Here is a 27,893-nt window from a genome sequence, read left to right on the forward strand (position 1 = left end):
AGCTCACGAAGGCCTATATCAGCCATCAAATACAGAGCCACACTACCCCAGGATAGCTGAGCACAAGGCAGATATAAAGTCTCGGTAGCATCTCACCACCTGCCCACACTACAGCTTCCCAACTTGCTCCCTGCAGACAGGGGACCTCTGACCTGCAAACACCCAGGAGGTCTGCAAAGCAGAGAGGGGACCAACTCCCACCTCCCGATCTACTGAGTCAAAGGGAAGCTGGTTCCTCCCAAGAAGATATCCCCAACTTGGAGCACGGATATGAGCAGGAACATAAGACAGTAACACTTCTGGCAATTGAGTACCCACAGCATGAGGTCTGGGGGCCTGCTATCTCCCCCTCTAAGTCCTGGAATTACAGGTGAGACAAGATCCAGGTAGGAATTTCAGCCTTTGTGAGACCCCTGTCTGCAAAAGCCAGCAGTCCTGGCACCTACCTTGTTTAGTGCCAGGCTGAAGGAAGGGGAGGATCTAGATGGGGCAGGTCCCTTATCCCAAATCCTGTGTGTTGGAGGGGAGAAGGACCCTTTCTCTGGGTAGTTCCGCTCCACTGTATGCTTCCGCTCGAGTTTAGTGCATAGATGGTTTGGCTGTAACAGCTGCGAGCAGGAACTGCTTTCATCCCTCTTGCCCTCTGCACTGCTTTTCCATGAAGACAGTGAGTGCTGCTGCCCAGAGGATGTCCCTGCCAGCCCCAAGTCTGCCAGCTGCTGCAGCTCATACTGACACAGATCTACTACTTTTCTGTCCAAGGAAAGGAGCTTCTCCTTACTGTCCTTTCTCCCAAGGACAGGTTTCTTTCTTAGTTTGGAAACTCTCTCAGCCTCCTCTGCACATTTTCTCTGGCACGAAGCCATTCCCATTCCCTCACATTTCTTTTCTGATTTTCTTCTGCTTGGGCAGGAGGATCTTTCAGATGCACGCTTGGTTTTGCCCTCTTCCAGGTGCCCTTCCCCTTGGCCTTCTGGCACAGAGCCTCTGGGGAAACAGGCAGAATTCTGGTCTTGCTCTGCTCCCCTGGTCTCTTCCAGTGGGCGCAAGCGGATGGGACTCAGCACCCGCTGGCTAATCTCATCCAGGAATTTGGAGAACTGCAGTTTTTCCTCTCTGAGTTTCTCCTTGCGTTTGGCAACGTCAGCAGCACTACTACTGCTGCGCTCCAGAGTGCATTTCTCCTTACGGACAAGGCAGAGATGAGTATCACTGTACTTGCACGAACCACGGCCATGGGAAAGCGTCTCAACTGAGCGGGACTTCCGTAAGGTCTCAGGGCATGGGCCTGTTTGCATGCCAGGCTGCTTCAAGATCCCTTTCAGAGGCTGGTGTGTAGAAGAGACCCGAAACTTCCTCGGTGTCAAGACTTCAGGAGGCTCCTTAAACATAAGCGAGCGTTCCAGGCTTCTGCTCTTGAAAGAGCAGCTAGAATGGTGTCCCTCATTTCCAGGCACCACAACTGTCTCCATGCTACGGCTCACAAATTTGCTGAGGTGCCCACGACTGCGATTTGGGCACCGCTTCCCACTTCGCTGTCCCATCTTCCTACCGTGTGATGCTGGCAAGGCGGTCTGGCTCTTGACGTTCAACTCTGCTCTGCACCCTGTCACTTCCTTCTCACTGCTGGACTCCAGGGACCACGATGAGGAGAAGTTCAGGTTGCAAACCTCAAACCCTTTTGCCTGCTCAAGCTGGCCTGCCTCAGTGCAACTAAACCCTGTTTGCTGGTGCAATGGTGATAAGCCCTTTGCCACCCGGCAAGCCGTTACCTGACTCTGCTCAGCCAAGATCACTCCATCCTGGTCATCACGAATGATGGGAACCTCATGTCGGACCTCACGATGCTGCGGGGGTGCCTTGCGATAAGGCTTCTTTGTTGGAGCTGTGCTTGACATCCTCCCACCTGCGTGGCTCCAGCAGCGGGTTACCTACCAACAGCAGAAAGTTCACAGAAGAGAGAGGCACAGGCACTCCACTGAGCCCTAGAAGCAAACCAACAGGAAGTCGTCTCCCCTGGAGTCCCAGAGCAGGTCCCCATGCAGGGTACTGATAGAGCAGGGAAAGGATGTGACCACAAGCCTTGAGCAGCAGCTGCAGGAGAGGGAGCAAAGTCAGAGATAGATGTGTCCTTCTCCCAGCCAGTGAGAGCAGAGGGCTGGCACATCCTCTCCCCCCTTCTACACACACTCACTCACGTAGTTTGTGTGTATCCAGATTATATATAGCAAACGAGAACAGGCCTCACAGCAGCATATTGATTAGGCTCTTTAGGAAAGGCCTTTTCCAATATGGAAATAGCAAGCCTTAGAGGCAGCAGTGACAGTAGGAGTTATTGATTATGTGCTGCCACTGTCAGCAGGAACTATGTGGGAGGAGACTCTAGTCATTAAAGAGCCCAAATTCAGAAGTTTTCTGCTTACACAGAAAAACAAGTGGGGCAGACCATAGGAGGCTTGTTAGAAGGAGGTACCATATTTTTACAACTGATCACTCTGTCAGAAAAGACAAAGACCAAGTTGCAGGTGGCATCAAATTAGGGAACAGTAACATTAATGTTGGTATCTATGGTCAGAATTTGCAGTACTGCCATGAGAAAGACCAGACAAAAATTAGTCCCTTTACCCCAGCTGTGCTGGGCAGGAAGATTGCCTGCTGTCAGAGCAGAAGCAGCAAAAGAGCAAAATGTGGGACAGAAGGAAAGCAGCTATCTTGTACATATGGAATAGTCATCTTCTTTTCCATCACTTCATAACTACAGGAAAACTTCCCCTCAACCAGCCAGAATTTCAGCCATCCCACTGCACAGAAGACAGTAAGTCTCAGAGATGCCAAGAAATCCCTTTAGGGCCTGACAGCAAATCTCCCCTGGTGACAATACACACGTGATTCACAATCCCCACACATTTGGGGTAAGCACCCACTTCCCATTCCCCTTTCCCTTGCTGAATCCTATCACTGACAAAGCTGAGAATCTCCGCAATCCATAGAGTTTGATCTGCAAAACTCTAAAGTGTGGGACCTGTCACAACTCAGATTACCCTTCCCACTCATCTGATGGCAAGGCTATTTAATTCTCACGCTAGCCTTCTCAGCTGGCCAAGGGATATTGCACAGCCAGTGACCTAACAGACTTCATCTGCTTCATGTTTTGGCCAGGGGAGTTTCATATGTTATTGTATCCAAATGGAGCCCTGAGAGTTATCTTCGGTCCTTATCCTCTCTTGCTTAGCTGCATCCTCCTGACGCTTACTTATACTGAGCCCGCAGTGAGGGGCAAGTGTGGAATGTCTGTACCAAACACAGAGTAGCTCCAAGTCACATCAGGCTTTATATTTCACAGGATAATTTACAAGCTGTCCTCCACTGTTCTAAAAAAACCACAAGCACTCACATGTTTTCCACATATGTGAGCCACCACTAAGGACTAGCTTGTAAATCTCCACAATCAAAATCCTGTAAACTCACCTTTGCTGGGGTCATTTTCTCAAGATCTCTTCCTTTACAAAGGACTAGGTGAAGAGATCTCAAATACTTTGGAAGAATCACATCCAGCATACCAAATGCACATTTCACTACATCTTCAAAAGAAACAACTGGGTCTGTCTTGCTGGGAGGACATTTCTCCTTTTCAAAGTGAAATGCTGATGTCCTGCCCAGAAGCAGATTATCCAATACCCCGCCATTATCCAGGTGACCTACAGTTAACTCTTCTGTCAACTCCTGGCAGACTAAGGACAGCAGATACTCATGTAGATATCCCAAGATGGAATTACTATAATTTCTCCAGTCCTTAAGGACCTGAGGACTTACCAGCCTGGGCTCAAATTCAAAGCCTCATGAAGCACAGACACTCACTCAGATGCCCTGAAGAAGAGAAACAAATGGCTTAGCATCTACCAAAAAGCCAGTTTGAAACCTCACCCTGTAAACGTGTAAAGAAGAAGGAATGTTTATAATGAAGCACAACAGGATATTTACCTCACTCCAAGAGCCTGTTCCAACCCACAACAGATCTTCTGAAAGTAAGGGAGATTAGCTTAGGACAGTTGAGCTACATAGCCCAGCAAGAGCTGGAAAGGCACTTGGCAAGGACGTATCCCAAGGACTCATTCAGGCAACCCAAACCACACAAATTCACAAAGAAACAGTTTCTAAAACAACCTCCAGTTCCAGGAAGGACTAAACAAACCTCCTGTGAAATGGGACCTTTACTGCTAATTTTCCCTGATACTGCAGATTGTGAAGCCTAAATGCTAAAAGGACAAATGAGGTAATTGTTAAGTCAGTGCTTCTTGCTAAAGGTACACTTACAAATGAGCTGGTAATTATTTTTTCTCTCCTTTGAGGCAAAACATTGCATTCCCATGCCTACCGCTGTGATAGCTCACACCTCTATGAGAGAAAACAAGCTACTTTCTGGCTTCCTGCAAGCAGTGTGTCATGTTCTACCTTGGTGCAAAAAGGCTTCTGTGAAATAATGCCCAACCAACCCAGGATTTAACACAAGTTCAGGAAGGATCTTCTGCATTCAAAGCTCAGGGCATCCATCACTACCTGGAGAGAAAAGGATTGATCCAGGAGACAGCTCTGAGTGCTTAGCCCTATGGCTATCACCCTGTCACTGGCATGAGAGAGACTGCAGAGGAATCTTTCCTTCCTTGATGCACTTCTACTGTTGCGCTGCTTTTTCCCCTATCCATGGCACCAAGCCCTGGGAGGAGGGACAGAAGTGAAGGGTGTGGAGTAATTGTATACATATGGGGAGAGCCAGATGGAAGCTGAATGGAACAGGCAGGCAACCAGGATCATGCAAGCTCAAGCTCTGCCAAAACAAACTGAAAGGTGCCCTGGTGCTGGCCCTGACCCAACAAGCTGTCTAGCCCCCTTCCTTACTGCAATGGTATTGTCGGGTCTCGACTAGTAAAGTTAAGAACAGCTTCACAACAGCATAACTGATCTGCAGGAGAAAGCTGTAAAATACAGTGTGAAAGTGAGAGAGAGAGAAAGAGAAAGCATTAACTCCAGGAAGGACCAGGTTATTGCAATTTGAAACTGCTTTTCCCCCAGCTCCCAGAAGCAGCTAGAAGTCAGATTGGCAGATGAACAGAGGCTTCCAGGAACAGTTGTTCCCATGGATCCCCATGTTTCCATCACAGTGGTACTCAGAACAAACACATTAAAGGCCTCACTGTCTCTCATCACACAATTCCTCAGGTTCAAGCAGGACTGTCCCACTTCCTACCCAATACTCAGCAACTAAACTACCTGCCATTTCATCCTCACCTACCTGGAAGAGATACCAGATTGGAAACCTACCTGCACTATCTCAGAATTTCCAGTCACTCAAATATCCACACTGCCTCCAGGCAACTTTCCCTCAAACAAGGACTTACAGATCCAAAATGACGTGTCCAAACATTTCTGACTGCTTGTCTCCGAATCAGCTTTCCCCCGTCAGCATCCAGCAGCATCTGGCCAACAGCTCCTGAAACATGAGAAAGGAAACTTAGTGTCAGTCACCTATCAGCACAACACATAGGAAACTGCCAGGCACGCGCAGAGCAACCCACAGCTAGGTGCCAGGGCAGGAGTTAGAAGCAAACTGCTGCACCATCAGGTTACTATCTAGTTACAGGAGACTCTAGTGTGAAAGAAGCTCCTTGTCTTGACCTTCCCTTTCTGGGATGCAGTTTTTTAACCATCCCTCCACTGAGCAGGATTGCTTGTGCAGAATAACCGGCCTGCAAGAGGCAGCTGGTTTTTCCAGATGACTCCAGGGGTCACTGCTTCCCCACCTGTGTTCCTGACCAGTATCAGGAATCCAACTTCTGTTATTCTGCCCCAAGTAGAACCAACCTTTGTTCTGCAGACTTCACTGCAACTAACTGCCCAGTTATGTCCCCTCCAGGCATCCTCTGCATCCAAGGTGGCTCAATTCCCTGATACGCCATTCAGAGACCAACAGACACTCTCTGCAGATCAATGGACCTTGTGATTCTAAGTAGGAATGGACATAGGCAATGCCTAAAAACAGAAGAAAGCGCTAATTCTGCTCTACACTCAAACTATTCACAAGCCTCTCTGAAGAAGCTTGCTTACAAGTCCACATTCTGTTGTACCCAGGAAGAACTTAGCTTTAGTGTGAAGCTACAGCAGCAGACTTGAGCCCAGACTTTGCTATTCTAATTAGCACTGTACTAATTAGCACTGTAATACAAGAGGAAACTTCACTTCTTGGTCCCTTTTATCTGCCTTATCCACCTTACCCAAAAATGTCCCTTAGCATTTACAGTTCTCCTTCTAGCAGGCTATTATCTGCAGAAGCTCCAATTCTACTCTTCTAGCTCCTACCCACAATAACTCCTGACTCATTTCTGAGCTCACTGACAGATATAGCTTCACTGGAACAGTTCACTGAGAGCTACCAGGCTTGGGCTTACACCCATCAGCAATAGTCATGTCTTCAAGGAAAGCAGACATGAACAGGGTCAGAAGACTGCAGGGGAAACCTAACGATTTACTTTCCTGCTGCCAAAAGCTGATGATTCCTCCATCCCCTCACAAAGATACAAAAAAAAACCCAAACAACGTCTCCTCTTCACTGAGACAGGGTACAGTGACTGACTGCAGCTGCACACACATGCTTGGCTATAGTTGTTTCTATCAGACAGCACCCCTCCACATAAAATTCATTCACAGAGCAGCCACATCCCCTACATGGTTTGAGGAATACGGAATTTACCATCGGGAACCTATAGCTCCTGTTTAACCCAGCCTATAGCTTAAATACCAGATCTAACAGTGGACATTGGCAAGAATTAGGAGGCAGCAATTTCTCCTTGCTACCCTCATGGAAAGCAATAGATTCGTCACTTGTCTTCCTGTGCTTATAGACAGAGCCAACCTCAGCCCCCATGAGATTACACAAGGAGCTGCTGCAGTAAGCCTGATCAAGACTACTAATCAGAGAGATGGGGATGTAGAAACTGCACCAAGAGATCTTGTCGAGGACAGAAGAACAAGCTGACTGAAGTTAAGAAGCAGCTTCTGTAGTCTGCTCATGCCAAGCACAATGGAAAAGGACTACAAGGTTATTAAAGGATACTTTAACATTTAATGAGATCCTTTCATTCAGAGAAGGAATTTCAATTAAAAATATGTTCAGTTTCATTCTGCTGCTGGTTACTTTGAGGCTTTTAGTTTAAAATAAAGATGACAGCTCCCAGTGCCGAGACTTGCATCTCAGTTCTACTTGCATGTTAATGTTCACGATTTATATCTGAGTAACAGCATTAAAGTGTCCCTTAGATTAAAATTGAGTTTCAGAAGGATTATTGCTCATTTCCACTTTTTCATACCAATTAACCTTGACTATTAAGCAGAAATCTCTGTTCTTTGTATGGGAGCAACTTCAAGAGATAGCAAAAGAAAGGTGCCAGGCTTGCTGTTGTACATCAGGCCTGCCTAACACCTAGCATATTTCCAAAGGAAATCCACAGACCCTACAGTCTTGCTTAGTTCTTGCTGAATATAAATACAATGAACAGGACATATCATGTGTCTGTCACATACATGCACCCTGTGAAAATCTCTTACAAGTTGTCAGAATCACTTCTCTTACAGTCCCACTCCCTCTGTCCACAATACAAAGATCCCCACCTTCCCAACTCAGCTGGGCTCCCTATCCTTAAGTATGGATTATTATCTAGTCACTGTGCTAAGAACAGCTTAGTTTCCCTAACCCTTTTATAAAAGCCAGAACGGATCAGAAACACTAACATCTCTCACATGTAACTGGAATAGAACACAACAGCTGATTAACATCTGAACAGGAACAGGACAGGAAGCAAAAGACTCGAATACAATCCCCAGAAGGAATGCTAATGGAGAACAAAAATACCCAGGGGAGATTCTGACCAGGAAATGAACGCTAGCTTTCTAATCCATATAAGAGCATAGAACCACCTTTAATGGACACATATGAAATTGCACGAGAATTAGCCTGCCAAGTTACCTTTAGCACCAACAGCTACAGAAAGAGGTACCAACATCTTCTCAGTCAGAAACGTTGACAGACCAAAAGCCTGTTTGGTTTGCTCAGTGTTTCCTTTAGTTTGCTTAATGACCCTTTTGATTCTCACACGGTGGTTTAGGCTGCAAACTTCCAGAGCCTTGCTGTCTTCCCACTTTAGATTTTGTGTCCAACTCTGTCTTCTCACCTGTGTTCTTTTAAGATCTTCCACAGGAAGACTTCTCATGCAACATCTATTTCTTAGATATCTAAGGAGATGTAAACCAGGCCATTTGGAAACTACTAAGAGATTAGGAAAACTCTCAAAGTTCCTGAAAATGGGTCCAGCTAGTAAAAGCGACTCTTGATGTCCAAACAATATTTATGTATCTGAAACTGGGAGAACACGAGGGAAATTGATGAGACACGGCCATACATCTTCCCTCCCAAACACAAGCTAGAGAATGGCTACAGTGAGCAAACATCTGAAGAGAGGGAGCAGGTGAACATTTCTCTAGAATATCCATCCACATGTAGGAAACCCCTTCTGAGAACTCCTGCCAGTTCCTGCACTGTGTAGGAGAGGAAGAGAAGGAGAAACCATTACCTTCCAACAGTACATAATGAAAGAACATTAGATTAGATTCAGACAAACTAGGAACAACTTAAGCTTTTCAGCCACTGAAAAGTGGCCTTCTCAGCACCTGTAAGTATTCCCTAAGTCCCATCTCAGCAATTATTATCAACAGTCCTCTTGTTTCAGCCCATGATTTTATAACTTATGGAAGGCTATAGCCTCCAATTTCTCAACTACAAGGACTGCAAGTCACCTCTAGCAGAAAATACAGCAATACTAGAGGAATGCACCAGTACTACAACCTACATGCTTGCCTAAATTTGCACTCCAGAGCATATCCTCCACCAACGAGCTGCAGTAATGCACAGATGGCTAACACACTGTGCAGTATCCACACAGACTGACAGTGGAGCACAGCACATCATCTGCATAATTAACAGAGGACAGATGGGCAAGTTTGTTGCAATAACCCAACCTAGAAAGCATCTGCAAGGTTGCAGAGACTTTAAGCTCAGCCCTGAGGCTTGCAGGTGGCGGCAAAAGTAAATGTCAGAAAGCACAACAGCTGTTTACAGCAGTCAACGTCATTCTGAAATATTACCTGTACAGTTGGGTTTGTGGAGCACTCGTTTTGTTGTCACAGAACCTTTAGCTACCAGGAGAAAACAGAAAGTGTATCAACTAGATGAACATCTTCCAACACAAAAGTTAACTAACAACCGCAGCGCTGACAGAATGGCTTCTTCCATCACTGCGAGTTTTGTAGGAGCCGAAGTCACCATTCACACGTGCATACTGGAGTGTCAGGGAAGCAGCATCTAATTTATCAGTAGGCCAAGGAACAACCTCAAGACAGTGCTCCAGGGGTCTCACACCTGTACTAGCCAAGAAAGCCTCACTCTACAAGGAGGAACAATCTACAATCACACACGATGGCTGAGAACGACCAAGCTGTACAATTGTTTGCAATGATCAGCGTGCCCATCCTCCACCACTGTGCACCACAACGGGCTCTTTCATTCCACAATCACATGGCTGCAGCCAAACATGACATACTGTTCAGCAAGTAATAAAAAGGATCAGCTTTTTCCCCAAGGTCTTGTCTACGTACACACAGCACTAAATTAAATTGAGTTAGAAAATAATGTAAAATGGTATAACCCTCCTGGGTAAATGTTTTTAATTCTGTTTGAGAGCACTTTGTGTAGAATCAACTTAAGTTAAATAGATAGATACAAGACAAACTAAATTAAGGATGCCTATACAAGAATGCTGCGCTAATATAATCACAACTGTTTCTAATCTGATTAAGCTAAATCAGTACAACTTCCCTGCACAGGCATAATCCTTAACAATATTGAAGTTAACCCTTTTTGTCCTCTCCTGCTTCCAAAGAAGGTTTTGTGTTTGCTTGGTAGTGGAGTAGCATCTCCTTTAGAATCAGTGTAAGCTAATCACATCACATATTAAGGTATTGAAGTTACTGACATTGATACGACTAGAAGGTTTTTACTACTCCAGTGCCAACTGAATATCATCATAAAGCTGAGACCTGCATGGCATGACATTTTCTCCACTCCCCCCAAGCAAGAGGGGAAGTGTGATAACAAGCATTTGCGCTGTACCCTGCTTTCCACGCACCCACACAGCTTTTGCTTGCTGATGTCCAACATACCTGGACCCGTTTGGACACAGAGAAAGGAATGTTCTCCACGCTTTCATTCCTAAGGGAATGGCTCACCAACATCTTATCTGAGCAACCAGAGAGTGGAGTCTGAGCATGTTAGCTAAATGCCCCAGGCATGGCCTTACAACTGCCCATCTCCCATGAAAGCAGATATTGTTTCTAAGAGCCTAGTCATCACATACAGATGACAAGTTTGAAGTCACAGCCACGACGTGCTGAGAATTCACACTCTAAAATTGCCTCTGATCTCCCCGGTTCCCACAGCATTCCCCCTTGAAACAAGTTTGTCAAAATTAAATTCTAGCAATTTCTATCCATCAGTCTTTTATTTATTTATTTATTTGCTTTCTCAATTAACCAAAACAGCTCCTCTTCATTCTTTTGGTGTTCTCACTTGAATTTCGACTTGCTTATCCCATGTGGTCTCCCAACTCACTCCATCCTTCCTCACACCCACTGCAGCAGTTCTTTCACCTCTGCCTTCCCATGCCACCGCGGAGCTACCTCTGCAGAGCTCACTTACTCTTCAGTGCAACAAGCTTTCCCTGTTCAGCACAGAAACAAGTCAGGGAAAATACTCCAAGCACCTTGTAGGGAACTGTATCTCTCATCAAAATAATTGTGTCATCACTCTCAGCAACAGAGTGAGCTGTCACTTCTGCTCAGTACCAGGAGAAGCATCAAAATCACAATTGTAAGGCCACTTCATCTGATTTTTTTTAAGAGCTATTTTGAACCCCAATCACATGGCACCATGGGCTGTGGGTACATATGAGAGTTCAGTTACTAAGGGAACCACTCTTTCACACTTTTTATTTTACGAGATTTAAATTTCAACCCTCAAAGGGCTGCAGGAACATTTTCACAATAAACTACTTGGTCTTGAATCTCAGATTCACACCAGTAGCTTCCAGCAGCTAAGAGGTTCCGTGGTCCCAGTACTAAAACTGGGATTCATACTCACCGCACTTGCATTCACTGAGAAAGGACAGCAGAAATTTCCATTAAGAAGAAACTGAGGCACTGGGAGAGAAAAGAGCCTTGTACACTGTATTTGCATGAAAATCTATCCAAATTTTGTTTTCCAAAAAGGAGAACATCCTCAGCTATCATAAAAAGGAAATGTAAGAAAACTCAGCATGACAAAGCCCTGTTTCTTCCACCTAAGCCAGAAGTGATCTAGGGTAGAAAGAAGGAAAGCCTGCAAGAGCTAAACACCTACCTGACAGCAGTGAGTTGAATAGTCTTTACAAATACAAATAAAGCAGTAATCCTGATCGAGTAGTGGGAGAACAATATTTGTACTATTCTCGGTTTTCTCTGCTGCTAGGGTTTAATCCCAGCAAGAATCATTCTGGTTTAATTAGCTTTTGCCTAGCAGATGGTCAGATGTGAGAGGCAGAGAATGGTACAGGCTTAACTGTTGTGTGATCATGCAGCTGCATCTGTAGCTGAACAGTTAAGCACAGCCAGGAGTCCAGCTGTAGTTTGCATGACACAGTCCATCTTTGCCATTAGCCAAAGGTCAGCTCCCTCTTTCTCCAGATTATACATCAGGTGCAGAGGTACTATCCAAGGGCAGACTAACACCTAATGTGCAGTCTCACCACCATCCCCCCTTTCTCAGGGAAACCCTTTAAACCTTAGTCAACTGAAAGTCCCTTTCTTCAGTGACACAGAAGCATATTCAGACGCATTGCCATGGAAACCTGAGCCATCCTTTGTGCTATTTATCAGAGAAAATCTAGCACAAATATTTTATGATCTCTGCAGCACTGAATGTAGGCAGCAGTCAGCACAATGAAGTAAAATTACAGACCCCAGCACTATGCAAGGACACCAGTATGTTGCTCTTCAACCAGTCAGCCTGGTCCTCACTTTACCAGCAGTAAGCAATAGCTCTTTATGAGTTGGCAGTGAAAAGCAGCGTAGCATTGAGAGGAACAGAAGAGGTGGTGGGGCAATAAAACTACCTAACCAAAGCAAGAAAAGAGGAAGCAGTTCACAGCCTGCTCCTATCCTGTCACTTTCCCTCCCCAGAAGTTAGGAGTGATGGTGCTGCCAACACCTTACAAAGCATGTTTCCTGTCAGGCATGGATATCTCCCACCTCACCCAAGTCACAGCCTAGAAACTGCAGCAAGGACTCCCCACCAATTTCCACTTAGCCTCTGCAGCCTGGTGTGATTTGGAGTGCACCCACACCTACATGCTGGCAGCAGTAGTCTCAACAGGCCATGACACATGAACATGGAAAGGAGGCTGCTTTCAAAAACATGCTTTGGGCCTAGCAGACACAGAGCCAGAGCCAAGGGCAGGAACAGGCACAAAACTTGTCTTAATTCTGTAAACAATAGAGCAGCATGGTTCCTGAAGCAGAATGTAACCCTGGAGCATCTTCTCTCCTTTCTGTGGTGTGGTCCCGTAGTTAATCTGCCTCAGTTTGCCTCATCTGTTTCAGGTTGTTTTATTTGTTTTGAATGAATTCCTTAGCCTTCAGCACACTGAACTGCTGAAAGATTTTATGCTGAGTGTTCAGTCACAGAACCATAACACGGTTTAATCCAGTTTAGGAAAAGCAAACAGATCCACCCACTCACCTTTCACGGGTGACCTGTACGAGGCATGCAACTTTGGCTGTGCCCCTTCTCCCCTTCACCTGGCTTCCATCTAGTTCTCATACCAACAGGATCCTAACGGCAGAAGCAGGGACCCACACCTCCACCCTACAAACAGCACACAAGGAGGCTGCTCTGATCATCCTTCTGTACATACTGCGTAACACCTCCAAGCTTCACTTTCCCCCTTAGGAGGACCACCACAGACATCCCACCACAGTCCAAACAGCTCCTTTGATTCTTCTCTCTCAGATACAACTCCTCCTCAGGGCACAGTTAGCACTCTCATCAACTAGATTCTTCAGCAGTGGTGTTAGCAATAATGACAAATGTAGTTCTTCAGCAGGAGGTAATAAAGAGCACAAATCCTCCCAAGGGGCAACTGCAGCAAAGGCCAGGCACTTCTGTTTTACCACAAGGTCAGCTTGTCCAGACTAGCACTGCATCCCCTGCCTGGTATTTCTCTTGTAAAACTGAAGTGTCTGGTCTATATCACCGTTATCCCTTGGGATAGCATAAGCTCATTAATTATTCCAAGGTTATAGAAAAAAGAAATCTTTTTAGCAGCAAAGAAAAGTTCTTCACTGCCACAGGGCTCCTCTCTACAGCCTCTCCCATCAGTAAGCTTTGCACAGCTCTTTAGACAGTAAGTTGGGAATAAGAAGCAGCCAAACTGGAAGCAAAGACACCTCTGGTCATCTATGCTCTAAGGGGCTCTGAGCAAAGAGGACAGTTGGTCCCAGGTGTCTTAAAAAAAGCAAGCTGCCACATCCCACGTACTTTTTATTTATTTTTTTGTCAGATATCAGACAAAACTGCACAAAGGGCTAGTAGGTCACCACTCATCTAAGGGCAAGGATGAATGCCAGCATATTTCTGGGCAGATGCTGCAAAGAGAAGGTGTTTGTCCAGTGCCAACAGCAAGCTGTTGGCTCACATCTTCAGCTTCATGCAGCTGCAAGAGCTGGGCTCTAGAGTCTGTGACTCTGGACTAAGGAATGTCTCAAGTGGAGAAACATCGCATCTGCTGTTGGCTCAGGTGCCCCAGGATCAGAACAATAGCCTTTATTCCACAGTCTAACCACAGCTCTGCTTCCTGCTCTCTGTCCCACCAGGGGGAGATGTAACTACTCGGTGAAAGTTAATGCTCCAGCCAGGGAAGCAAATCTCCCTGGTAAAGAGGTGTTTGGGACTGGACATCAAAGCACAGAGATCTGGATTCTTACATGCTCCTGAAGGCCAGCACTGAAGTCAAACCAGCTTTCTCTCCACATCATATAAAAACTCAAAGGCAGGAAAAAACAGCACAAGAATCATCCTTACTCCTTTCTCAGCAATCAGAAAGTAGCAGAAGGGATATTTAATCCCAAAACCTTCATTTTTGCAGCTGCAGCCCCACATTGTATGACAAAGCTGAAACACACAATGATTATACACAATTAAATGTTCAATCAGTAAGTTTCCACATAATCCAGTTTTAGGCTTATTTATATTTTGTTACGCTTCATGTTGCCACAGGATACATTGTTGAGTTTGGCACCACAGAACAGACAAAGGAAAACAGTTTCAGGCAATACACTTTCTCCCCAACACCTGAGTCCTAGAAGTCAGGCAGAGTCAGTGGCAACTGGTATGAAATCAAACTCTAAGTTTATTTGAAATCAGGGAGAAGAGAGCCCAATGCAAATTTCCAATCCTTTCACAATCATGTCTTTTGCAACAAGTAGCATCTCCCTAATCATCTATCACTGTGATCCAGCTTTGAAAAGTGATACTTCCTTTTCAAGAAGCAGCAGCAGCATGGACCAGCCTGCAGCAACTGATCCACAGACTACAGCCATGGCCAAAACCCAAAAACGATGCTATAAAACCAGAGCACCTTCAAGTGTCTGTTCTTTCATGCCTGTTACTGACTAAGGATGGCAGTAGGGAAGTCTTCTTCAGAAGACAAATTCTAACACGGAAGCAATTGGCTGCTCAGAGAATTTAAGGCTCCTAGAAATTATCAGAAGGGGAACCGCAAGTCTCCAAGATAAAAGTGAATTAGTTAATGAACTGAACAGCCCAACAGCCCAGGGTTTACTCAAGACAGAATATGTTCCACTTTTCTTCCCACAAACCTCGTTCACAAGGCATCCATCCTCACATTGAGGCCAACTAAGAATATTTTTTCCCTGAGCCAGGTAAACAGAAGACTTCCGTACACAGGACTAGGATGGCTTGTAAGACAGGGACATGAAACATCTTAGTGCCTGTTTCTCTTAGAGATCCTGGCAAGGATCCCAAAATAATGCATCTGCATCTTGATGTGCAGTTCTTCACCAAGCTTCCAGTGCTCTTTCTCTGAAGTACTAGTCAAAAGTGGAAGGTTTTCACAGGAGCTGGGAGAGTTTAGTGACAACTTACCTGTGTAAGAACATATACTGCACTGACTGGGGGAAGTGCTTCTACCTGGCTTAAGTCCTGGGGCTATTCCATGTCCAGGAAGACATCTCATGCACAGTTTGTACTAAGCACGCAGTTTGATGGCACGAGCCACTCAATCGTTGCTGACTGACATGAGCATACAGGCTGCATGGGGACAAGCCAACCTTAATTGGCCTTAGTGGTGTAAATTAAACTCTACAACACACCCAGGAAAACAGTTCTTTGGAGAAGCAAGCATGAGTTATTTTGCTGCAGCTATAAAGGAAACATTGCTGCTAGGACATGCCCCTGGAGTGACTGTGCTGCTCAGCTCTCCCGCTGCATTCCTGGGGTTGTTTAGCAGGGACTCAGCTCTAGCCTCTCCTAAAGCAAGAAGCCTGAACCCTGAATGCCATCTGCAAACACAGCCAGACTCCACCTCCTGCATGCCTGCAGGCCACCAGGTGTGGCCAGGAATGGCACAAGCTACACACCAAACACACCTTTGATGTGGAGCTGAAAGCATGTAGCCAGGGGGCATAAACAGCACGCCGCGCCGTGCTGACTCCCAGTGCAGGAATGTGGCTGCAACCACAGGCCAAGGAAGGCAAACACATCGCATTCCTCACCAGGCAGGGAAGGAAAACAAGCAGCAAGCCCACACACCCACCAGGCTGACACCCGCCACGCTCCCCACGCACGCCAGCCCTGCTACTGCCAGGGCCCCAACAACGGCTTTGGCCTCAAACTCTTCCATGGGGCCCTCTCAATCTCTCTAAGTGACTTCAAGCCACAGGCAAGAGACACAGCGTAAGGCAGAAGTACCCACTGGGCACAAACACTGTGGGGAGAGGAGCCACCATCACAGCTGGGAAGCAAGCTCCAGAGCAGGAACAGTGCTGCACAGTAGCCTGGGAAGGGAATTTCCCTGCCTTTTCCTACAAGGCAAGGGGAAGAATGCAACAGTAAGCCGTGCTGAACTGAGGGGGAGAGCTGAAAGGAGGCTGACTGGACCTCTTCGAGCACTCCTGATGCCCAAACCTTTATCCTCCCCCCAGAAAACCACCCCAGCTGAAGTCAAGCAGCTTTTCTCTGGGATACAATCACTTCCACATCCTGTCCTCACTGCCCACAGAAACAGATGTGATCTTCACTGTACATTATACTCTCCAACAGCACTGACACCTCGCTACTTAAACAAACACGAGAAGGAAGACTAAGTGTACAAAAATTCAATGCATAAGGAACCTCCTATCCCACTATTATACAGCGGTCCCTGCTCTTGTCAGAAAAAAATACCACATTTTTTTCCACAGGCAGCACCTGGATGTCCAAAAAGCTTTCTGAAGAATGCAGTTACTAAAGGGTTCTGAACTTCAGCAAAACACAGGAATGCCAGAAAGGAGCAGGATTTCCTAAGAAAAAAGGATAGAAACTATACAACACAAACTGGAACAGCAGAACAGAAATTCCCCTCCACGTTCCAGGAAGTGAAGGGCACATGCATGGAGGAAGCTCTGTGCTGTCACTGCACAAAACAACACTAGTGAACTCCAAGAGCACCAACAAAGGGCTAAAACCCTATCATCTCTGGGGAACCTGGAAGGGGAAAAGTTAGCATGGCCACAAGCTCCGGAAACGTACAAACACATCTAGCAAGCTGCCAGAGCAGACATGGTTTCTAAGGCCATGGCCCAGCTGCTCCACACTTCACATGTACACTTTAGGGCTCTCACTGAGGGGAATGGGCTGATGCCAAGTAACCAGACCAGGCCAGTTGAAGTGCAACAATCTTTCCCATGCCCATTAAATTTCAAGGCCTCAAGCCATCTATTCCCTTTCAAGCCAAGAAGGCAGGCTGCTGCGCTAGCAACAGCCCTTGGAAGAAAGAGGTATGAAAGGCTATATTTACCAATAGATTTATATCCACAGATATAAATAGAAGCCTGGCAGGATGTACAAAAGCACCCAAACAGATTAGGTGTCTAAATCACCCTATGCTGGAGAAAGGGCTTCTCCAGTTCTAACCGCTCCATTCCTCTCCAACCCCAACCACCACAAGAAAACTCAAAGTAGAGAGGACGGAAGCCCCCTGCTGCTCCACAGGCTGCCAAGGGCCAACCCCAAGCAATGCACTTCGAGGTGATGGCACCCAAATGCCCACAAGTCTCGACAGCGCAACTGGCCATGGCTGCAGCGCTCACAGAGATTCCATCTGCCCGGTCCCTGGAATAGGAGCTGCCTCCTCAGCCTCTCCTCTCCCCGCCCCCACTATACCTTTATTTTTCATAGACTAAATGCTGTTTTAAGGCACAACCCTCACCCTGCCACCAGTGGGCGGGTGAGTGGGGGAAAGGGGCCCTTTATAATTGTAGTGTTGCAATCTGCCAGCCCAGCCAGGCGGCCTGTTCCCACCTGCACTGTATTAAATACCTTATAACTGATTACACCCCCATGGGGCATGATTAGCAGTCTTCAGAGAACAAAGTCTACTTTCATAAGAATAAGAATAGACACGTACTGCTAACCTACTACACAGCTGGGCAGGTGAGGAACGAGAAAAAAGAAGGGTGCGGGGAGGATAAGCTAACTGTATGGCTAACTCTATCTTTTCCTTCCCTCCCCTATTCCAGCATCTCCCAGTTGCTATTTCCACTGCCCTGAACCATTCCTTTCAGATCTAACCCAGAAGATTCAGGTAACACAAGTCAACAAAATCTTCTGCCTTCGGAAGCTGGGCAAAGAGCTCACCTGGACAGGGTAAGGCCTTGAGGCAAGTAGATTGAGCTCTTGCTCTGAGTGATGGCAATTCCTTCAAACCAGTTCCCAGGAAAAGGGAAAGGTAAATTCCAACAGCTGCATCAAAAACAGCAACGAGGAGGGAAAGCTTGCAATATGATCACGTACCCATACCCCTAACACCATGTATATCTAGAAAGCCTACATAAGCAAGAGCAAAGCACCTGATTCCATCTCTAGGTTAAGAGCTCTCCTGAAATGGGCAATTTCTTTTCTTGTGGGCAGCAAGGAGGCAGCAAAGAGGAGGAAAATCCTGTGCATCTGAGGTAGATAATAGGGATCCCCAAACATACACAGTCCATATGTATTGCCACAAGAACCAGCTTGGTGCAAACTTAGCCAATCTGACATGAAATGACCTACCACTCATTAGGAGGTGCCTTCCACATCTCAAAAGCCCACATGAACAGCCACAAACATATTCGGTACTATCTGGCCTCCATCTGGCATGGCACAGAGAGCCAAAGTGACTGCACAGCCTCTCACCAAAATGGATAAGAAAAACAAAAAGAAGGCAACTCCTAGGCTCAGGGAAGCCTAGCATGAGCCCTTCCAGCTGCCCTCCCCAAATCAGTGACACAAGAGAGCAAAACAGGAGGCTCTAGGAAAATATTCCTATTTCAGAGTGATGTCTGAGCAGCAGCCTCAGCAAAACAGTAAGAACCTTTCTAACAGCTTTCATTTTGGAAACAAGTCCCCTGCCTTACCCAAAGCCTATTTTCTCTGCCCAATGGATGCTTCTGGTACAGCCTGGAAGCACTTATATTCGACCAACACAGCCAGAAGGAGGTGCCTCACTGACACATTCCACCCAGATTCTTACCCAACCCACCCAAGAGGGATTTGTAGATGGAGACACCAACCCAGCTAAAATGATCTACTTATATCATTACTCAGCAGCTGGTCCATCACCCAGCACGCAGGAGGTTATCTAAACTCCACTGTCTAGTTTCATTTGCACACAGAATCTGAATATTCTCTTTATTACAAAAAGACCTGAAGGCACCAACTGACTTTAGGCTCCAATGTACCCAGCACTGATGTAACACCATCAATATTTTTAGAGTTATGGAACAGATCATGCTTTCAGGGTTTGGAAAAAAACGGGAGGTTTCACCATAAACACAAGTTAGTCATTAAAAGTTCCTGGAGGTAATTTAAATTAGCACAGACAACACAATAGCCTGACTCCAGGAGCTGAAATTGCAAAGCTGTAATAAATCCAAGTGGCACAGTAAAACAATTCATAAAAGCTGCAAGTTAGATGAGAAGCCCCAGATGGTTGCCTAGAATCAGATTCTGCTACTGGGGTGGGTAACAAAGGGGAAATCATACTTCACACACATAGAAAAAACCTCCACAGCCCTTCAGCTCCTAAAAGACAGAAACAGTCCGCTTGCATTTTGGATAAATTATATTTATTACGTGTGTGTGTGCGCTTGCATATGTAAATATATAACTAAAATAACCCTCCCCACAGCTCACAACGATTTTTTGATCCCTCACCACGCTGGGCAACCACCAGTCAGACACTCGAGCTCCCATGGAGCACTGCAATACAGCACTCTCTCCCCTGGCTGCTGTACCCCCAGCGCAGATCCCCCCCCTTCCCAGAGTAAATTGCCTCCCACTGCAGAGAAGCACTCTGGCTATTCCATTACCGGTATTCACCACCAGAGCAAGAGACCCTAATTTAGCCCCGCACGGGCCTTCTGCAAACTGCTAATCCTCCATGCACAGCTGTTTTTCAAATGCACGGGAATGAGCAAACTGTAAACGATTTATGGCGCGTGGCAGGAAGGCTCCTGGCTCCCTGCATAGGCGGGGTTCTGGGACAAGATCATGCTTGGACTAATGTTTATATTGCAAGTTGTCAGGCGGACAGTAAATCATCTCTGGAGTTGTGCAGCAATACAGCTCTCCTTATCCAGTTGGAGCTTCGACGACACTGAACTCTGTTACAGCCATTCCAGATACACCTGGAAACCTATTGCAAAGGCATAATCAAATCAAGAAAGATCAGGTACACTTTAAAGTTGATTCTACAGAAATTACACAGCCCAGAAAGGGTGATTTGCCCTCAGGAATCAGTCCGACCTGGCATGAAAAGCTTCCCCAGAATGACACTCCTTACTAGCCCTAGGAAAAAGTGGGCTCACTGTCTATGCACATGTTCACTAATGGAGTGAATTTGCTAGGAAAATGCAGCTAGCTGAAAAAATCCTCAGTGAAGTCTGCATTCCCTAGTATTAATGTAACTGTAGCACAAGCCATTCCCAGAAATGTAATTCTAGAAGTTCAAGAAATATATTTTGTATACTTCAGTGCATGAGATGTTTTCTGCTCAGAGAAATTAAACAAACTTGAAGTTCATTCTCAAGAAAGGTGATTAAAACAACTTTAAATTCCATTGCTTTCTTTTCCCCCATTTGTATCCATGCATTGGATATGGATCATATTCAGTAACATGGAAAGGGTAAGAACCCTTAAACAAGGGACAAAAACAATAAATAAAACACAAAACAACAAAACAGTAGAATTAACTGCAATCACTTTTAGCTTATGTGACATTAATCAGATTTCAAGTCACCTCTTGAGAATATTTTAACCTTCCCATTGGGCAGCAGCAGAGCCCTCGCTACTGAACGGGGAAGCTGCAGAATGAAATCTCATTCAGGAGACAGTGAAGCAAGGCATCTTTCAGACCTCTAGGAATTGCACAGAGCTTGTGCAGCAAGACATATCCAGGTCTGAATTCAGTTACCCTGAGCAGCATATGCTAAAATAATGGCCGAAAAACTTATTGCCACAATAATTATCTAATTATTCCCTTGGGAAGATAACTTACGTTCCCTTGATACAAATGCTATGAAGTAAAATTTGCCTAAGGCCTTTTATGAGCCTAAGTATGATTCCTCAATATTAGAGAAACTACCTCATCTGTCACTTTTCATTCCAGAACTATTCACAAACGGGTGTTACATTAATGCAACCAGACAACTGAGTCCTTAAGCATAAGAGTAAGAAAACCCACAGTTACAATTTCTACAACAGTGCCAAAGCCAGCTTTACTGCATGGACAAACACAGAAGTCAACCAAAGACACAACAGCTGCCATAGACTCTCAGTCAGAATTGGCTGACCCCTAGAAATCAGAAAATTAAACTTGCTGCCTCTTGCCACTAGCAGGAGGTTGGGTCCTCTGTACCTAAAAACCAGTCTCATCTCTGCAGAAAACCTTATTTCCCAATCCTGACCCTTTTCACTTTTTAATCTTTATTCTCTCAGTATCACACACCTACTGTGAAAGTCAGCAACTCTTTACACCTGCCACAATAGGGTGCCCTAAAGCACATGCAGTTTCAGAGCAGCCCATAAGGAGGGAATCCACACGCAGATCTTAGGGTTAGCTCTGAAAATCCTCCCTCTCTACAATTATCTTCAGGAGTTCCCCTTGCATTTAGGCAGACATTACAAGCACCTCTTAAACATACCGCTGTACAACTGCCGCTTACCTCTGTTAGTCTACCCAGCAAATTGAATTCATGCCTATGTGACCAAGCAGGACTGCTGAGGCTCTGGATCCCCAGGGCAAATCGGACAAGAGCACAGAACATAAGCTGTGTCTTCCCAAACATCAGTAAGTTGAAGCTCATGCCACAAGATACAGGATCTCACTTGAATAGCCTTAAAGTCCACCTCCTCAGCCGCTTTTGAGATTAAAGTCCACTATAAAACTGCAACGTGGAAAGGCCAAACTCCGCATGCTTGCCTTGCTTGAAAGCAAAGGCAAGAGGCACAACTCACTCTGCCGGATCACTGAAGAGTAAAGAAACATTACTTACATGCCTTCACATTCATGAATAAGACAGCCTTCATCTATGGACAGTGCTAACTTTTCTAAGAGCCTCACTTAAAATCCTCAACAATCAGCCCTACTCATAGCAGCTGTAGTGCCTTTTTTTTTTTTTTTAATGTGGTTATCACAAAAGGAAATGTTAGCAGGCATTCTAAATAGTAAGTGTGATTCAATCCCTCACCTCTGACACAGGCCAATACTAGGTAGTTTAGAAGACAGAGCAAGAAGTCCCAGTGGACAATTACAGAACGCATTGCCCTTTTTACTAACCTTTACCTGTTAGAGATTGGGTTATGTCTGAAAAATATGTCTTCTAAAACAAGCTCTTTGGCTAAAGCAAGTCTGAACACTTCCACTTGTATAAGTGCTTGATCTTTTCTGAGCTCCCAGCCTCAGTGCTATTATGTGGTAGTGAATTTGCACAGATTAGACATCATGTGAAAATACTTTAAAATCATTATTCAGTTTGATGCCTATCAGTTTTACTGAATTGCATTCGCCTCAACTGAAGAGCACATTCCAGCTTCTTCACCTCTGCACAGCAGTCTTCCTCAGACTTGGCACCCACTGCTGCTGAAAAGCAGAGGAAAACCGAGCCCACCCAAGTGATGCCTATCCTGCATTCCAACCATTGCAATCCTGTTCTCACACTCCTACATGGCCTTCCACGCCATTTCCTTCCTCAGCACAGCTCTCAAGAGGACACTGCAGAGGGTGGTTTATGTCATTCCAAGCATGAGACACAGCCTGCAATCTACTCCTGTCGGCCTTCTCTGCCTGAGCACATTTTGCAATAAGATCTTACATGAACATGCTGTCAACAAAGAGAACAATTTCCGAGTCTAGAACAATCAAGAGGGAACAAAGAGAAAAGATGAGTATAAGTCATAACCAATCAGCTGGATAAGGCATTACCAGATGTGGAAAAAAGAAAACAGCTCCTGGGAAGAGAGGAAAGGGGGTTATGCATTAAGAATGCTTACTTGCCTTAAAGGCCAGGCTTCACAGCAATCATGCTGCAGAACATGAAGAACAATGGATCACAGAAGGTCTATTTCTTCTATTTCCTTTTTTAGGTTTTTGTTTTCTTAGTACACTTTACGAAAACATCCAGCACCATGTTAATCAAGCATCTCACAGATATTTATGGACTCTTCCTCAAATCTTTAGTAAGATGAGCGTTAATTTTTACAGTACAAGAACAAAGAGAAAGAATCAGTAATTATCTGAATGCACATAATCAATCTCTGGCAGAAATTATGTATCTTACATCCCAGATTAGCATTCTCATCACAGGTACAGCAGTCTCCTCTAACCAGCTGTACATGTTTTAAAGTTTTAAAAAGTAAGATTCTTCCTATTTCACTTACAGACCCATCTGATCTACTCTTACAAAAAGCCCTCAGGTCCAGGAACTGGTAGGGGAGTGTGACAGACAATTTTACACCCAAAGGTATTAGCCCCATTCACACAGATTATACATGTCGTTCTTTTGCAGTCCTGTGTAAAATAGGTTTCAGAGAGGACCATATTTATCCAGTTCCTAGTGACTTAAGAGGCATGATCTAGTACAAATGCCAGAAGCACTCATTCTCTCCACAGTCAAGGTACCATAATAAAATGGGATATCCACCCACAATCAAAACTTTCAGGTTAGGGGAGCTTCAGGACCTTAAATTTACTTGCAAAGGATCAATCAAATCCAACAGCCAAGGACATCTGCTCAGCTCATTACGAAAATTCCCATTCCTGATAATACCAGTCACAAGAGCACAGAGACATCAAAAAGGTAACAAGTACAATTCTCATTTCTTAGCAGAGGAATCCTGCCCTCAAGCAGTATCACATTCAGATTCATTGGAGGCTCCTTGATGCAGCATTTCTGCCAGTGCCATGAAAGGCAGGATGTTATTAACCACAGCTACATGAATCTTGTCACATTGTGCTGTAAAAACTGTTCACAAGGACACAGAGTGGTTAATTCACTAAGACCTGACCTTCATATTTATTTACTGGGACTGTGCTGTAGATGTGACCAACACAAAGAAATCCCGAGTCTGGTTTTCAATAAAACAGATATTTTTAGCAGGTTAAGGAGCTCACCTTCGTAAAAATCATCAGCTACCAAGACTAACAAACATCAGATCTACATTAAACTGACAAAAATACAGTCATAATTAGACTTTCTTTACTTTTTATTGTTTTGAAAAAACGAGCAATTTATATGCCAAACTGGCTTCAACAAACCCTTTCTCCAAGCCATCTCTGGTACCATTCACACCAGCACATTGATCAGAAAACACCCACTGTCCAACTCAACGTCATTTATCTTTCAGTGGGAAGAAAAGGGTCAAATCTGCAAAGGACACATTGTGAAGGTATAATTTATTTCCTACTTTCCCCAAATACTGTGCAACACGGCTGTGTGGACAGGGCAGATAAGAACTCAAGATTTGAAAGCTGCAAAGCAAGTGACTTAGCAGCAGCCAACAAGCTACTTGGAACACTGAAGAAGAATGCAAGGTCATCTTTGGTTCAAAAAGATGGTTTGAAGAGACAACAGGTCCTCGCATGCAACACTTCCCCTCCTGACCCAGTGCCCTGTTTCATATTAAAATGAAGATGGCCATGGACTGCACTTCTGAACTCTACTGATCCTTCTGAAATTCAATCCCACAGTTTCAAGAGTATTGTGTGACTGGCAAGGTATTAAGAGCCAAAAGCTTCTGATACCAGAACTAGAGTCTGTGAGCTTCAATTTTGATTTACCATACAGAAGCTGAAATGTACTGCATGTAAAGTATTGTTGGGATGCACGCATTTTCTGCAGAGAACCACTGCAATAGGGAAAAAAAAAAGGAATTATATTAAAAGTGATTTGACAAGTGAAAGGGATGAAAAATGTATAGGACCAAGCTGTTAGGTATCAAATAGCTGCCCCTGTAACTGGACCTCAACGGTGAGTTCAGGAGAGGACTGAGAGGCCAGCAGCACACCTGTACCATCCATCACGGGATCAGTTAAACTATGGGTGGAAAAAACAATGCACTAGAAAAAATAACCTAACAGAACAGAGGGTCAGTAGAATTACTTAACTGTGACACCACAATTACTGCAAGGGCAACATCTTCAGAAAGGATTTCACTGCAACTGGTTCAGCCAACCTCTCATCATTACACAAAGTACATCACTACTTCAGCACTGATAGAAGAGACTCCGGGGATTATTTTTTCAAAATAGCACGTAAAGGGCAATAGCCCACATCTTTTATTGAACTTTCCTTCCCAGGGGCTCTTATTGCATTTTTCAGGGTTACATCCATTTCATTCGCATCCCTGACCTCTTCATTCAGGCAACGTAAGTCTAACATGATGCAAAGAACACCATAGGGGCAGACAATTTTTCAGGTATGTGGTTCCATAGTTTCAAATAATTCAAGTAGAGGGAAGAGCAGGGTCCAACTCAGCATCAGCTCATTCCTGGCTTTCTTACCTGCTGCCTGATGCTTCAACCAGGATTTGTTGCTTCCTCTACTTGTAGACGCTTCTTCCAGTTCTTTCTCTGAATCTGTAAAACACAGATGAATACCACTGAAAAGCTTTCTCTGGCACAGAGTATTTGTATTTAATAGACAACTTCTTCCAGTGGACAGCCTACACCTGGCATCACTAAGATCTAGGTCATTGCAGCCTTGCCAGACTTGCACATCACTTGCATGCCCTGATGCCTCCCAGTGCACTATCCTGCCCATTTAAAAATCCACCCACACTCAATCTTTCACAGTCCACCACACAGCGTGTTTAAGCTCTGAGCCAGAAGCAGGTTACTACTGTTTGCTTAGATCTTTTCTTTAAAGCCATCCCACGTTTCCAGGGGCAGCTCTCTAACTCCGCAGTAAGGAGCACCCCTTGTACCCGAGAGGGCACCCAGGCTGGCAGATAGCTTCCCACCTGACCCCCGGGCTCTGCAGACGGTGAGTGCTGCTCTCTCCACCCCAGCTCTGACCGTGCCAATTATGCCCTGATTCTTTACAACACGCACACCAGCCCACACTCGTTCTGCTTCGCAGCTCCCATTCCAGCACTCCGAGCACAGATCCTGCGCCCACCCATCTCTCTCCTGCAGGGAGAGCCCCCATAGAGGAAGCGGCGGCCTCCTGGCCCGGGAAGGCCGGCGAAGCCCGAGGGCAGGGCCAGGGCTCGGTCCCCAGCCGGTCGCCGTCCCAGCTCCCCGTCCCCGCAGCCCCGTCCCGGTTCCGATCCGGTCGGGCTCGGCTGCACCCTGGATCCCCGTGACTTTGCGACCGGTTCGGCCCCGCTTCGACCTCGCCTCGGGCCCGCCCCAAACTTTGCCCCCTCTCGGCCCGGCCCCACGCTCTCACTTCAGGCCGCCATGTTGCCGCGGGGCACGCCGGGTAATCCGGCGGAATCCCCACGCCGCAGCGCCGTGCGTCATCGGGCAGCACGGGAGGGGCGGGACCGCGCGTCCCCTCCGTCACCACAGCAACGCGCCGCGCGGAAACGAGGCCGGCGGAGAAGAGGGGCGGCGTGGGAGAGCGCAAGTGCTGCCTGGCTTAGGCAGGGGGGCATAACGCTCCAGATGGGGCCTTACAGGGCAGGGTAGAGGGGGGCAAACTCCCCGAGGCCTCAGCTCTCAGTGCTGCCAGCAGGGCCGGAGAGATGCCAAAGCTGAATGGGAAAACCCACCTGCAAGTCTTGAGGACTGCTGCCTGCCTCTTCTAGAAAAGGGGCTGACAGTAAAAGCAAACAACAGGTCAAATCTGGACACAGCTATGATCACGAACGTTGGTTTCTATTGTCAAACTCATCTACTTCATTTTTCTGCACTTGAAGATTCAGCAAGTTGATATGTTTTAACTTTAAACCAAACTGTCCCATTTGTTCCATTCTGAGCTCACACACGTACTTTGCCCGCTGCCCTCTGGGCCTGTCCTGCAGCCTTACCCTTTGTCCTCTCCCTGTCACTGTTTCTCTCACGAACATCTCCCAAGTTGATGTCCACATCAACTTATTTGGGGTTATTTGAGCCAAGTCCAGCAGAAATGGGAACAGCCGAGATAAGTCCTGATGTTATAGAGATGATATTCTCACATGTGTTATACGTCTGCAGGTCTGTGCTCAGGTAGTAAAAGACTCATAGTGCTGCAAGCCCTGCACACATAGTGCCCTCTCTTACACAACAGAGGACAGGTGCTGAGCAGGGCCCTGTTTCATGACCTTGGGAATACTGCGCAAAACCGTCTGCTGCCCACCCAGCAAGTGCCTCGTGCACCGTGCCACGCGTCACCAGGGATATTTCAAGAAAGCCTTCCATCCTTATGTCCCCATAAATTCTCCCAACTCTCCCTGTGCTGGAGTCAGATAACAAGCAGGAGGACAATGGCTCCAAGAATCCAGGCTGCCCATCTGCTCCTCACTTCCAGATTCTTGCTTCTGCAGCGCCAGCTGATGAAATTTTCATAGCTGATGAGGTTTCCCATTTCCACAGAGCCTTGCTGACTCCGAGGGCTTGCACTTTTGGGCTGTTCAGGTTTCCATGGGTGCATGCTGATGGCAACAATGATTAGAGTCCTTTCCTTTCTTAGAGTATAATCATGGAACCATAGATACCCTATGACAGAGGATCTATGGAGAGGATCTCCAAGCTTTTTACAAGTTTAGGTGAAATAAACTCAGTGGGATGGAGAGAACAGGACTTTCAGATGACCTCAGCATGTAATGCTTCTAATAAACTTCAGCTTTTCTCAAAATCAGATCCCAAGGTCAAACAGCCAAAGGGAGACAAAAACAGAACTCAGGATGCCTGAGCACCAGTCACCTGCTCTGAACACAAAGAAAACCCTTTGCCCAAGTCCAGAGACCCTTGTCTGCCAATCCCCTTCCCTCTCTGCTTCCACACAAATCTGCCCTGCCC

At 45.9% G+C, this 27,893-nt stretch overlaps 1 protein-coding gene across 1 annotated transcript in view; it reads right to left on the bottom strand.

Moving 5' to 3' along the window:
* Window positions 1-26,373, bottom strand: part of TJAP1 (tight junction associated protein 1) — a 35,530-nt gene extending 9,157 nt beyond the window's left edge. Inside the window, exons 1-5 of the mRNA XM_065755774.1 lie at window positions 26,333-26,373; window positions 25,452-25,520; window positions 5,397-5,488; window positions 3,814-3,867; window positions 1,773-1,931 (exon numbers count right to left, since the gene is read on the bottom strand). Coding sequence (XP_065611846.1) covers window positions 1,773-1,898 — 126 coding nt within the window. The 5' untranslated portion in view covers window positions 1,899-1,931; window positions 3,814-3,867; window positions 5,397-5,488; window positions 25,452-25,520; window positions 26,333-26,373. The remainder of the gene's footprint in view (window positions 1-1,772; window positions 1,932-3,813; window positions 3,868-5,396; window positions 5,489-25,451; window positions 25,521-26,332) is intronic.
* Window positions 26,374-27,893: the final 1,520 nt, after the last annotated feature.

The sequence above is a fragment of the Cyrtonyx montezumae genome, unplaced genomic scaffold (assembly GCF_038088225.1).
Source record: "Cyrtonyx montezumae isolate F1298 unplaced genomic scaffold, pur_monq_1.0 scaffold_0, whole genome shotgun sequence".
In the NCBI taxonomy this organism is placed as follows: Eukaryota; Metazoa; Chordata; class Aves; order Galliformes; family Odontophoridae; genus Cyrtonyx; species Cyrtonyx montezumae.